General features: G+C 34.0%; 1 protein-coding gene across 1 annotated transcript in view; it reads right to left on the reverse strand.

Moving 5' to 3' along the window:
• Positions 1–14,421, reverse strand: part of LOC107594123 (kelch-like protein 29) — a 136,166-nt gene that overhangs the window by 4,835 nt on the left and 116,910 nt on the right. The window contains exons 12-13 of the mRNA XM_016284069.1: positions 12,377–12,570; positions 1,024–1,168 (exon numbers count right to left, since the gene is read on the reverse strand). Of these exons, the coding sequence (XP_016139555.1) occupies positions 1,024–1,168; positions 12,377–12,570 (339 nt within the window). The remainder of the gene's footprint in view (positions 1–1,023; positions 1,169–12,376; positions 12,571–14,421) is intronic.

Consider the following 14,421-nt stretch of genomic DNA (forward strand, 5'->3'; position numbering starts at 1 on the left):
ATCTAAAACAATTTCTAAAAACAATTTAAAAAATGATTTATTTTTTAACAACAAATGCTCGTCTTGCACTAGCTTTGCGATGCGTGTTTGCAAATTCACACATTACGCAATCACGTTGGAAAGGTCACGCACGGTTAGTTCTTCATCTGTGTACTCCAGTTTAAAAAGGTAGGGTAGGGCGAAAAACTCTCATTTTCGTGACCTTTCCAACTTGATTACGTAGTACTTGAAGATGACGAGCATTTATGGTTAATAAGTATATACATTTTTATTTTTTAAAGAAAATGAGCGATCGTTTCGCTAGATAAGACCCGTATTCATCGGCTGGGATCGTGCTGAATTTGGACCTTCAGCCCGTTGGTCCCCATTGAAGTCTATTATAATGAGAAAAATCCTGGAATGTTTTCCTCAAAATTTCTATGCGACTGAAGAAAGAAAGACATGAACATCTTGTATGACATGGGGGAGAGTAAATTATCAGGAATTTTTTATTCTGGAAGGGAACTAATCCTTTAAGTACCATTCTTTTTGTATTATAAACACATTAGTATTAAAAACGAATCATCAGTATTTTGAAATGTTACGAAATCCAGGTTCAAAACAGTGTGACGTAAAAAGCCTCAATTGCTTTAATCACATGACTTGGTGAGTTTGATACAAGCTCCAAACCAGTGACTCGAACACAAAAGTTTCATAAATGTTTCAAAGCTTCATTAAGCAGTGTTTCACTTCACTAGCATTTTGCATTTAGTGTACAAATTCAAATTCTCAAAGCAAAGTGGTATTACTTAGGACAACAGTTGAGAGGGAACCTAAACATCCCAATGCACCAGTTTAGATACTGAAGTAATACTGATGCACCAGTACAGCAAACCTCTACTCAGCTGTATTCACAGAATCATGAATGGTTTTAGTAGTCATATCTAACTAGCTTTCTGACAGCTATGAAACCTCTCCCATCCAGATTTCTCCATGGCTAGATGGTGGTCTGCGTCTTGATCTTCAGCCTCATGCTGGTCTTACCTGCAGAACTGTCTGGAGTGGTTCATGTTGGGTCCTGCTTTGATGTTTCCCTTCTCGGGGTCGTAGATAGTGGTGGCTCTGGCATACGCTCCTCCCAGGATGAAGATATATCCATTCAGAGTCACAGCGGGGGCGTACTTGTTATCTGAACAATGGGAGAATAAAACACAAGTCACCAATTTTGGAGGTTGGAAGTCAAAACCCAATATAAAACCAAATTAAACCAGTTTTTTTAAATCCATAAGTGAATGCATTGAATTTTGGATTGCAATCTTGCATGCAAGCTGTGGCTAGAAGCAGCTGCTGAAAGATTCTGATGTTTTTTTATCTTCAGGAATAATGTGCACAGATGAATCATTCAGAGTAAGACCAGGAACACGTATTAAAGCACATTAAGTCAATTGGCTTCATGTTGACTTCAGATGAATGTCTTGTTAAAGGCAGCGCACCTCATCTTATAAACAAGATAGCAAAGACCATTTTACAGAAGAGATGTAAAGAGTAAGCATATTACATTTCATTTATTGAGAAAGCCAAGCAACAGCTTATTAATTTCAACAAAATACGAGTCTAACAGTAACAGCTGAGGTCAGTGTGTCGACTGTCCAATTGTAAATCAATAGCCCTGTTCAAGCACATTATGTTGGCATGAATGCGGTTAACTTCTTTGATTCGAGTAATCAAGCAGAGGAAAACACATAAATAATTGATGAGTGGCAAATAATTGAATTGAATTCGCATTCAACCCAGCAGCTGTGACTTCGACCTCAGCCGCTGAAGAGAGATGCAAGAACATTGAGCTAATTAAATCTTGAGCCTTTTCAGATTTGGAGTGAGACCTCCCGGGAAGAACAGATATTACGGATAATGTAAAAAAACAGAGGAAAGAGGAGGAAAGGTTAATAAATAATGGTCCGAAATAGAAGTGTGCATGCAGTCCATGTGCAATGGGCAATACTGAACACTAAACAAGGGAAATATTTGATCTCACTTAATCTATCAGAGCTAAGCGGTGCTCTAAGCACAAGACAAATACAAGAAGATCACTAAAGTCCATGAGTAAATCTCACAAAACCTGCTAAGAACTGGGACATATTTCACCCCACAATAAAATAATTAATAAAAAAATAAATTATATAAAATATTTATTCATTTATTGTATATATTTGTTTATACGTTTTTTTGGGTTAAATAAAATGAAAATCTGTATGACAAATGAATAAATAATCTTTAATTATTTAATCTTTAATAATTATAAATAATTATTATTGCATTATTGTAATGCAAAAATATCTAAAAATATGTAATACATGCACAAACATAGAAATATATATTATTTAAATTAGAATTTCCGTATTATTTAAAAGAATGAAATTTAAATGAACTTTAAAAAGATTTACATTATCTGCATAAATAAATAAAAAATACAGATTCTAATTATTGTAATGCATATATATATATATATATATATAGAGAGAGAGAGAGAAGAGAGAGAGAGAGAGAGAGAGAGAGAGAGAGAGAGAAATAGAAACATTTCCACTTAAATATAAACTGAAACAAAATAAATGAATTGAATGAATAAATTAATAAATAACATTTTCATTATTGTAATGATATATATATATATATTAGAGCTCACACATTTTTTCTGAAATGAATTGCGATTAATCCCACCTAACATTAAAGTTTTTAAATATATTTTTGTATTGCAATAATTTCACATTCAATCTTAAGAAACAACAAAGACAGTATATTTTAAATATTTGTTTAATGGCATCTTTATGACTGAAGGCACACATTTCTTAGTATTCTATAGTATAGTATTTCACATATAGACATTTTCTTTTACATTTAAATAAAACTAGAAACAAAATAAATGATTTAAATGTATGAATATATAAATACATGCATAACATTTTCACTATTGTAATGCAATAAATAATATATATTTAAATAATTTCTGTATTATTTAAAGGAATGTCCTGGGTTTAGTGCGATGTCGACAGCATTTGTGATCTGTATGTCAATAACCACTGAAAATAGTTTTGACTCTTCCCTTAGACAAAAAAAACAATTAAAAACTCACATAAATTCATACAGCAGTTAACAGGGTGAAATGTGACCTAGAGATTCACCTTCTGCCTCTCTAGAGTTGTTTTCTGAACTTTCTTTTCTGTGTTTCTTGAGGGAATCTCCGTTTGGCTTCAGTTCTCTGCCTGACCGCACATGTTTGAGGATGATTTTCAGCGCCCCCTATCACAGCGCGTGTCTGCTGTCTCCTGCTGGGCGCTGAAGTGTCAATCTGCCATCCTCAGTCATGTGGCACAACTACTAAATGGGGCTCTTGAAGGAATATTGCACACAAACAGCGGCAGTGCTTTTAGTTAAACAAAGTTTCACACTTCCATAAATGTGGCTATAACACCAAAGACCTTCATCTCCCTGATGCGTTCCATGGCCACGGGCCGCTCTTCTCCACGGCTGCTTTATTTACATGTTAAACACAATACAGTACAGCATGAGTGTGAGCCTGTCCCACTGCGTTTCTGGTCTGTCAAACACTGCGGGAGGAAGGTGTTGTCATTCACAGACGGCGGCGCTGACAATACCGTTCCCTGCCGATAAGACGGACAGAGATAAATAAATGCAAACGGGAACATTAGGCAGATCGCTGACTGGCAGCTGAGAGACGAATCTCTTACTGCTGACTGATCAAATCAAGCTTCTCCACGGCAGATCTTATCGTTCTTCAGCGCTCAATGTGTCACTGCACCACCAACAGTGCAAGAAATACTATACTTAACGAGGATTTATGTCTAATTTTCTGGTTAAAATATCTAAAAATCCTTAAAAAAAATAAAAAGTATTGATGTCAGAATCAACACTGCATTCATGCTTAAGACTTGCTTTCACAGAACGCATCTTTAACACCAGTGCATTCGTGCAGTTTCACATTTTAAAGTATAAAAGTTAAAAAACAAGCATTTAAAAATCTGCAAGTGCAATAAGACAGAATACTCGTATATTGCAATGCAATCTACAAAAACGTACTATCATTTGCAATGTTGCTTCTCAACTCAATTTATCTTGTTTCAATGTTTTTTTGACACTTTAACTGGAAAACAAGTAAAAAAAGATTAAAACACTTTTAATAAGTCAGTTTTGCAGTGCACATAAGAATTTGATCAGTCATTGTGTATTTCAGGCTATTTTTAAGGCACTTAAATTGTATAAATGTGACCCAGGACCAAAAAAAACAGTCATAAGGGTCAAATATTTTAAATTGAATAAATAAGCTTTCCATTGATGTATGGTTTGTTAGGATAGGACAATATTTGGTCGAGATGCAACTATTTGAAAATCTGGAATCTGAGGGTGCAAAAAAAATCAGAATATTGAGAAAAGTTGTCCAAATGAAGTTCCTAGCAATGCATATTACTAATCAAAAATTAAGTTTTAATATATTCACAGTATCAAATTTACAAAATATCTTCATGGAACATGATCTTTACTTAATATCCTAATGGTTTTTGGCATAAAAGAAAAATAAATAATTTTGATCCATAAAATTTATTTTTGGCTATTGCTACAAATATACCCCAGCGACTTAACACTGCTTTTGTGCTCCAGGCTCACAAAAAAAAATGCATACATTGTTTACATTTATTTTAATTTAATTGAAAGAAGTCTCTTTTGCTCACCAAGGCTGCATTTATTTGATAAAAATACAGTAAAACGGTACTATTTTGAAAACTTATTAGCAATTAAAATTTTATATTTGAATGTATTTTAAAATTACATTTATTCCTGTGATGCAAAGCTGAATTTTCAGCATCATTACTCCAGTCTTCAGTGTCACGTGATTCTTCAGAAATCATTCTAATATGCTAATTTGCTGCTCAAGAAACATTTCTGATTATTATCAATGTTGAAAACAGTTGTGCTGCTTCACATTTTTGTGGAAACTGATTTTTTTCAATATTTATACTAACAATATTTATTTTAAATAGACATCTTGTCTCATTATAAATGTCTTTACTGTGACTTTTGATCAATTTAATAAAATGCATACATTGTTTACATTTATTTTAATTTAATTGAAAGAAGTCTCTTTTGCTCACCAAGGCTGCATTTATTTGATAAAAATACAGTAAAACGGTACTATTTTGAAAACTTTTTTAAAATTTTATATTTGAATGTATTTTAAAATTACATTTATTCCTGTGATGCAAAGCTGAATTTTCAGCATCATTACTCCAGTCTTCAGTGTCACATGATCCTTCAGAAATCATTCTAATATGCTAATTTGCTGCTCAAGAAACATTTCTGATTATTATCAATGTTGAAAACAGTTGTGCTGCTTCACATTTTTGTGGAAACGGATTTTTTTCAATATTTATACTAACAATATTTATTTTAAATAGACATCTTGTCTCATTATAAATGTCTTTACTGTGACTTTTGATCAATTTAATGCATCCTTGCTGAATAAATGCATTCACTTACTGACCCCAAAAGTAGTGTATAATTTACACAATTTACACAAACCCAGTTTTTGTTGGGTTTGAACCTGCGACCTTTGCATTACCTCCCCACATCTTCAGCCGCTAGTCTTTACTGACCTACACTGCAATTACACGGCCATATTATTATGCTACAGTCATTTTAGTTCCTTTATTACTTTTGACCGTTTCCATGGCTTTATCGATTGAGTCGGAAGTCAAATAACAAGACAATGAAGACTGAGGTGCTTTGTATTTGAGCCTTTGCTTGTTCTTACACAAACACGGCTGCAATAAACATATGATCCCCGGGCCACAATGTCCACAGCGACATCAGAATCAATAAGTGCCTTATGGTCCATAGCAACATCAAAATCAATAAGAGCTCAGGCTGAGATGACGTAACTGGCTGAAACCCTCAAGAGTTCATTATCCGCCAGCGCAGGAATACCTGCAACACTTGACATCTCCGACGACCTTTCCAGATCGCTCAAGCCCTTCACAATAATCCAAATATCATGTTCCTTCTCACATGCAGCTGGCCTTTGGAGATGATGTCAGCTGCCGTATCTGAGCTTTGAGTCACCGCCTCTAAACGCTCATCGTCTACACGGCCATACGTGTTTGACCCTCCGCGACTCCATGCAGGCGAGTGAACGTCTGCATCTGGAATGTCAGAAGCGTTCATATCTCACTCTCGCTACAAACGGCATAACCGCACTCTCATTACACTATCTGAAGCTTTTGAAGGAGTTTCATGTGACGCGTCAGACGTTATTCATGTTCAGTTGGTTTGGTTCCATGCAAATATCAACAACTGGCTGGAGGAAGAGTTCAATCCACAAAAATGACAACTCTATCATTAGTTACTCACTCTCGTGTCGTTCTGAACCTGTATGCTGTTATTACTTCTGTGGAACTAAAATGAAGAATCTTCACACAGATCATAGTGACATCTCTCCAGCTCAGAAACTCAGTCTACAGGACTCATGCGCTACATAAAAGCTTGCTGACAGAAACAAGAATAGGGAAAATCATCAGGAAAGAACAACTTGTTTCTTTGTTTCCATGGCTATATTTATAGTGGAAACAATAAAAACTATTTATAATAGATACAACAACTAAAGTAAAATCTATACAAGATGTTTAAGATCAATTTTTTTATGAAAAGTCTAAATCTGGACAAACTATTAAAAACCTTTTCAAGGGTGTTAATGGACTAAATTTAGTATTCATTGTGATGATATTATATTTGTTATTAATATAATGAATCTTTTTTTAATTTGAGATTTTCATTTAAATTTTTATTTAAAGGTTTTTTTTTGCAATTTTGTTGTGTGTTTTTGTCATTTTTTATTGTTTTAAATGTGTCTATATAGTTTTTATTAATTTTTTATTTTTAGTTTTTTTTTCTACATTTAAATTTTATTTAAGTTTATTTTATTTCAATTCACAAAAATGATTATTTTTATGATTTTAGTTTTAGTAATTTTGTTGTGTGATTTTGTAATTTTTATTAGTTTTAGCTTCTTTTAAATATATCTATATAGTTTTTTTATTAATTTTTATTTCAGTTTTGCTTTTTAGTTATTTTAGTACCTTGGAAATAACCTGATTTAAAAATTTTTTTTTTATTTCAGTTAAAGTTAATTTTCTTTCAATTAACAAAAATATATATATATTTAGGATTTTAGTTAACTAGTGTAAACTTATTCATGAAAAAAAACCCTCAGAAATATTACAATCCAACGAAATGTATGCTTCAAATAACTTACATTTGGATCTGTTCCTCACAACACACACCATATCATATTTTTAGAGGACATAAGTTACATGGACAGCTTTATAATACTTTGTGTATTTTGCCCTTTCTACAATCCACAAAAAAGCTCAGACATTCTGCTCTTGTGTTTCACAACACTTCTGAGACATCATTATTTCTAAAGAACTTCTCATGAACACCATGAAATATCAAACTGAACCAGATAACAACAATGTTAAACAGATTTTCTCTGTATGCATTTACCTGATACAAAGCAGGGTAAAATCAAATATAAGACTTTATTTAAGACCTGCACAAACTATTAACTTTAGTCCATACAGAACAGACCCATAAGCTCAAAATAAATCATATATCTCATATTCTTACACTTGAATTAAACAGGCTATGGCACATATTCAATGAGGACTTAATACTGCCCATCAGAAAAACAGGGGAACTGCAAGTTTAAAATAATAAAACATGTTTTATTTTATACGTACATATGCACTGAAATTGGTATGCACTAATATATTGATACACATGAATTAAAGGTCTACCCATATCGGGAGTTTGCAGATACAAAACTAATATGATTAAAGAAAGGCAACAGATTATTCTGCCATTACTAGTAAAATGTATGTACTGATATATATATATACAGTGGTGTGAAAAAGTGTTGGCCCCCTTCCTGATTTCTTATTTTTTTGCATGTTTGTCACACTTTAATATTTCAGATCAAACAAATTTAAACATGAATAAAAGATAACACAAGTGAACACAACATGCAGTTTTTAAATGAAGGTTTTTATTATTAAGGGAAAACAAAATCCAAAACTACATGGCCCTGTGTGAAGAAGTGTTTGCCCCCTAAACCTAATAACTGGTTGGACCACCCTTAGCAGCAACAACTGCAATCAAGCGATACCTTGTTTGCGATAACTTGCAATGAGTCTGTTACAGCGATGTGGAGGAATTTTGGTCCACTCATCTATGCAGAATTGTTGTAATTCAGCCACATTGGAGGGTTTTCGAGCATGAACCGCCTTTTTAAGGTCATGCCACAGCATCTCAATAGGATTCAGGTCAGGACTTTGACTAGGCCACTCCAAAGTCTTCATTTTGCTTTTCTTCAGCCATTCAGAGGTGGACTTGCTGGTGTGTTTTGGATCATTGTCCTGCTGCAGAAACCAAGTTCGCTTCAGCTTGAGGTCACGAACAGATAGCCGGACATTCTCCTTCAGGATTTTTGGACATTCTCCTTCAGGATTTTTTGGTAAACAGCAAAATTCATTATATATCATTTTGACAGAAATTTTGTATGTTTTAGTTTTTTAGATTTTTTTTTACTTCACTGGAATAGTACGAAACTTAGTAAAAATAAACAAATAAATAAATAAAAAGCTATTTTTTGAGTAAAATGTTTTGGAAAATATATATTTAAATAAAATTAAAAAATAGTATTTTTTTGCATTTTTATTTTCAGCAATATAATCTGCCAAGCGTCTTCTTCCAAGGTTCTTCTAAAAAGATACCAAACATAAGTCTGTGTTCCAAAGCATTCAATATAAAATCCCTTAAAAATTCAAAACATTAAACAAAAAACATTATGAACTATATTCAGTGATTGCAAAATGCTCTGAAACGCACAATAGAACCATGTTTTGACTTTGAACATGCAATGCTCACATTTATTTAATGAAATCACAGCCTATTGAAATGTAATAATACAATTAAGCCATATCACAATTCCCCAATATTCAGACCTCTTGAAATCAAAAGACTTTTGTTATATCATTTAAAGCCCTGACAATCCACACAAACACTTTAGCATCTAAAAATGGACCCAGATGCACCACAAGATGAATTCTAGAGGACAAGCACTAAGTGTAAAGAATATGAGTCGTCTGTAAGTGTGAATGATGGTCTTGTCAGGTGGCAGAGACGATAACAGTCGAGAAACTCTTGAAAACATGCAAACACAAAAAACTTGTTACTAGCTAAAGTTGAGTTTTCATTATGCGTGCACTTAATGTTAGCAGAGACAGTATACAGTGAAACTCGGTTCACACTGACAACTGCTGGAGGACGCTGGAAAATCTCATTATAAACAAACGACTTCTGGTCAATTTGCTGCTGCAAAACGCCGTCGCCGTCAATAGACTCGCCGAGCTGCTTTGCTAAAGAACACACGCACCCATTAGCTGGACCAAAAATACACTTTTAGAGATTTCAGACTAACCTCATTCAAGCTGTTCATGCATGACTAGAAAATAAACGCCTACAGGCTTCACCAAGATGGTTATGAACTGATTTGCTTTAAAAAGGCCTTGATTATTCATGAACTATCTGATGCATGCCGCACAAATATAGCAAGAGCCTTACAAAGCTTGCTGAGTTATACTGGAGTTTGCAGATACAAAAATGTGTTTAAAAAACCGCAATAAACAGATTATTTTTCCATTACTAGCAAAATCTATGTATTAAACAATATTTAGTCTTTCCAATGCTTTTCAATATAAACAAAACCAAAATGAAAAGGGACTCTTATTTTGAAATCTCTTTCTTTTACAGTAATTCTAGCTGCTCTTTCAAAAACATGAGGGAGATCAAATAGCAACCAATAAAAATAACTATAATTAATCAAAAGAAGATCAATAAGCAATCGCTTTGCATAAATGCATGATATTAACTGACTGCAAACTGTTCTGAAACGGTGAGCCTGAAGAATGCAAAACAGTGCTCCGTGCTCATATTTAATTCAATCATTGAAGAAAAAATTAATTAAAACATGGTGTAGGATTAATTACACAGAAACAGCAAGTAACACAGTGAATTAAACATGACATTTTGAAGTAAAAAGACTGAAATAGTATTTTCTTGTAAAATCTATTTTACTCACAACTGCAAAAAAACTAAAAAAAATTATAGGATAGCCTTTTGAAGGTTAATAATCACATTAGGCCATATCACAATTTCTGTTTTTCCTTTCCCAAATTAAAGAATTTCGTTATACCATTTAAGATACTTTTTATGATATTTGATCAAACTCGACTGAAGACATTTTAAGAGGCTGACAGTGAAATCTAATTGGTCCAAAATCGACCCACATAACCAAATATATGTTAACACTTTACAATAAGGTTGCATTAGTTAACACTGGTTAATGCATTGAAGGGTTAGTTCACCCCAAAATTTTAATTCTGTCATTAATTACTCACCCTCGTGTTGTTCGAAACCCGTAAGACCTTCGTTCATCTTCGGAACACAAATTAAGATATTTTTGATGAAATCTGAGGGCTCTCTGACCCTCCCATAGACAGCAAGGTAACTACCACGATTAAGGTCCAGAAAAGTGCCAAGATGATCGACAAAGTAGTCCGTGTGACATCAGTGGTTCAACTGTAAAGTTACGAAACTACGAGAATACTTTTTTGCGCAAAGAAAACAAAAATAATAACTTTATTCCACGTTTTTGTCTCTACTGCGTCACTTGTAGACATGCGTTCACGACAGTATCATGACGCGAGCGTGTGCGGCGCTGACTGGTAATGATAAACGTAACTTTACAGTTGAACCACTGATGTCACACGGACTACTTTGTCGATCATCTTGGCACTTTTCTGGACCTTGATCGTGGTAGTTACCTTGCTGTCTATGGGAGGGTCAGAGAGCCCTCAGATATCATAAAAAATATCTTAAATTGTGTTCCGAAGATGAACGAAGGTCTTACGGGTTTGGAACAACACGAGGGTGAGTAATTAATGACAGAATTTCATTTTTGGGTGAACTAACCCTTTAACTAACATTAACTAACAATGAGCAGTACATTTGTTTCAGTATTTATTCATCTTTAATACAACTATTTATTGTTAGTTCATGTTAGCTCAGGTCCATTAAATAATATTAACAGATACAACTTTTGAAATTAACATTTACTAAGATGAATAAATGCTTCAGAAGTATTTTTCACTGTTATTTAATGTTAACTACTTATTGTAAGGTGTTCCCGTATATATTAAACGTCAAATGTGTCTCTGAGAAAGGCTTGCAGCAGTCAGGTGGATATCCAAAATAACAGATTTTCCTGACTAAAGATGGCAGACGAAGCTGGTTTCAGGGCAGTTTGAGTGCAGCTGTGTGTCCTTTTTTAAATCCACACTTATTTCTGCACTAATGGGGAAACGTTTGCTTTTCCAGCTGTAATGAAACGCCTGAGTCCTGCTCCCGCTGCGTGTCCCTCAGTGCTGCATTCACCACTGAGACACAGTTTGGAAAAAAGTTCCTTCTCCCTTGAGCGTCCCTCCACCCACAAGCTCAAGATCTCTGGTGCGTGTCAAAATGACAAATACTAATGAAATACTAGTGAAATCCCATGAAGTTATAGTTTCTCAGTTTCAAAACTGTCTAATATAGAACTTTAGGAATAAAATGCATCTGATGTGGGACCTGGGATTATTCATGCATGATGCTTGAACATTTTATAAACCAAAATAGTTAATTTTATAGATGAGTAGGGGTCTTTTTATATTTCTGTATATTTATATTAATGCACTACCGTTCAAAAGTTTGGCTTGGCATGTTTTTTTGAAAGAAGACTTTTCTGCATTTATTTGATTAAAAACACAATAAAAACAGTAATATTGGGAAATATTACTACAATTTAAAATGACCGTTTTCTATTTGAATATATTTTAAAATTTTAATTTATTTCCGTGACGCAAAGTTGAATTTTCAGCATCATTACTCCAGTCTTCAGCGTCACATGATCTTCAGAAATCATTCTAATATGCTGATTTGCTGCTCAAGAAACCTTTCTGATTATTATCAATGTTGAAAACAGTCGTGCTGCTTCATATTTTTGTGATTTGTCAGCATTCTTCAATGAGTAAAAATTTCACAAGAACGGTACTTATTTGAAATCGGAATCTTTTGTAACATTATCAGTGTCTTTACTGTATAATATATAATAATTCATACTGACCCCAAACCCTTCGGGCAGTAGTGTATATAACACATAAGCTCCCATACGCAGAAGACAGCAGGTGAGGAGCACAGTTTGCACTTCAGTAACTGTCCCGAGCGCTCTTACCGATCATGGGCGATTCAATAAAGCTCCAGGCGTTGGTTTGAGGCACATATGACTGAAGTACTCCAGCAGAGCGGCCGGCCTCGTTCACCCCTCCAAACACATAGATCTTCCCCCCACAGACAGTCGCTGCCGCAGAATGGACGGGTTTGGGCAAAGGAGCCACCATCTCCCACTGGTTAGTGATGGTGTCGTACCTGGAGAGAAAATGAAATGCCATTTATCCTGGAACATTAGAAAGAGCACAGTTCAAAGTGCCTTTTTAGAGAGAATAATGCTCTATTCGATTCTGACTGCTCATATGAAGGGTTAAAAGTTTTACAAACACCCAAACCCACTAACAGCACTCATATGTAGACGTGACCCATGGATCTTTAAACGATGCCCATGGCTCATATCAGTGAGCTTCCACGTCACGCCTGATAAAGCATCAAGAAAATTAGAGAATATTGTGAGGGTTGGATGAGTTTCTTTACTGGCCCTGGGAAAAAATTATTTATTCCAACTCTAGCATTTAAACTAGCATTTAAACAGAAGTACAAAGGGACTGTAAAAAATGTGCATGGCTGATCGTCACAAATAGTGTCCCACTCCTATTTCAAGAAGAAAAAAACAATTTATACATAGAATACAGAAAATTAAGGACCATTATGATTTCTTATCAAATAATTTCTTGCTATTAAATATAAAATATAAATATTTTATTAAATATAAAATATATTAATAAATATTTTAAAGAAATATTTAAATAATCAAATGTAAATAAATAAACTATTATTTTTATAAATTTTTAATGAATAACATTTAATTCTACAATATAAAAATAGAGTTCATAACTATCATACTTATAATTTTAAAGTGCGTGTATACATTTATTAAATGATTACATAATAGTTTTTATGTAACAATATTTAAATGATCATATATAAATAAATAAATATAAAACATATCTTGCATTTCACAACATTATTTTCATAACACTTGTGCACATTTTGAAGTCAAAATATGGTAATAAAAAATATTTTTATATTATTAAATACAATAGTAAGATTTAAATAATATTAAAAAAAGAAATTAATGTAATTAATATAAATATTTTTTTTTAAAATCACTGTATTTTTGCTCGTTTTTCAGTACAACTTATGCATTATTTATTAAGACACATTTAATTCAGAAGCAAGTGGAAATCAAGTTTTATTATTATTATTATTTTGACCCAATTGGCAGCTATTTTTACTTGTTTTAAGCATAAACTGATAGATTTTTCAGAAAACAACACTTCTGAGACTCATCTTCTGTAATCTTGCTTCTCAAGTTAATGTGTCGATGTAAAAATAATTTTTTTGCAGTGTGGTACTTTTACTGTGAGATCATACGATGAAATTGGACGATGCTGAATGATTAAAATGTCTGTATAACCAACTGTACAGCTCAAAAAACAAGCAGTTCTTTTAAATGCTTTAATAGAAGAACAATCTTGAGGTTCTTGCATGAAAGCTTCCGGCGCACCTGCCTGCTGCAGTCGACTCTCTATAGACATTAATGTGAAAATACTCTGAAATACTTCTTTAATTTATGCATGTTTCTGTGCTGCAGGGTTTTGCTCGTGAGGTGTTTCCAGCGTTTCCCTTCAGTGAGGCAGACGAGATAAACTTCTCTATAGAGAATCTTCTACAGCCAGTATCTGTTAAATGCGCAGTAGATAAGCGAGACTCCACTGCCGGCTCCAAACACGTTTTCTGCTCCTCCATTAAGACTCCTAATGGTCTCAGTCAGTGAGCGCGACCGCGGCTCATTCCCTGCTCAATTTTCACCCTCTAACAGGCAATCTCCTGATGTCTCCCACAGGTCCTCAGCATCTGAGCTGGAATCTGGGTTGCTCGGCTCCTCAGTCAAATCCTGCTCTTGTATCATTTTGCTAAATCCAAATATACTCAGCGCTCCCCACGTCTGTGAGCGCGTCCCGGGATTAGACGAGGATCAATCCAGAGCCCACATTAACACATCCACATCCAGTTGAAGAAATCAGCGGTGCAGTTGTGGAATCG

Source organism: Sinocyclocheilus grahami, unplaced genomic scaffold (assembly GCF_001515645.1).
Source record: "Sinocyclocheilus grahami isolate Dianchi unplaced genomic scaffold, SAMN03320097.WGS_v1.1 scaffold179.1, whole genome shotgun sequence".
Lineage (NCBI taxonomy): Eukaryota > Metazoa > Chordata > Actinopteri > Cypriniformes > Cyprinidae > Sinocyclocheilus > Sinocyclocheilus grahami.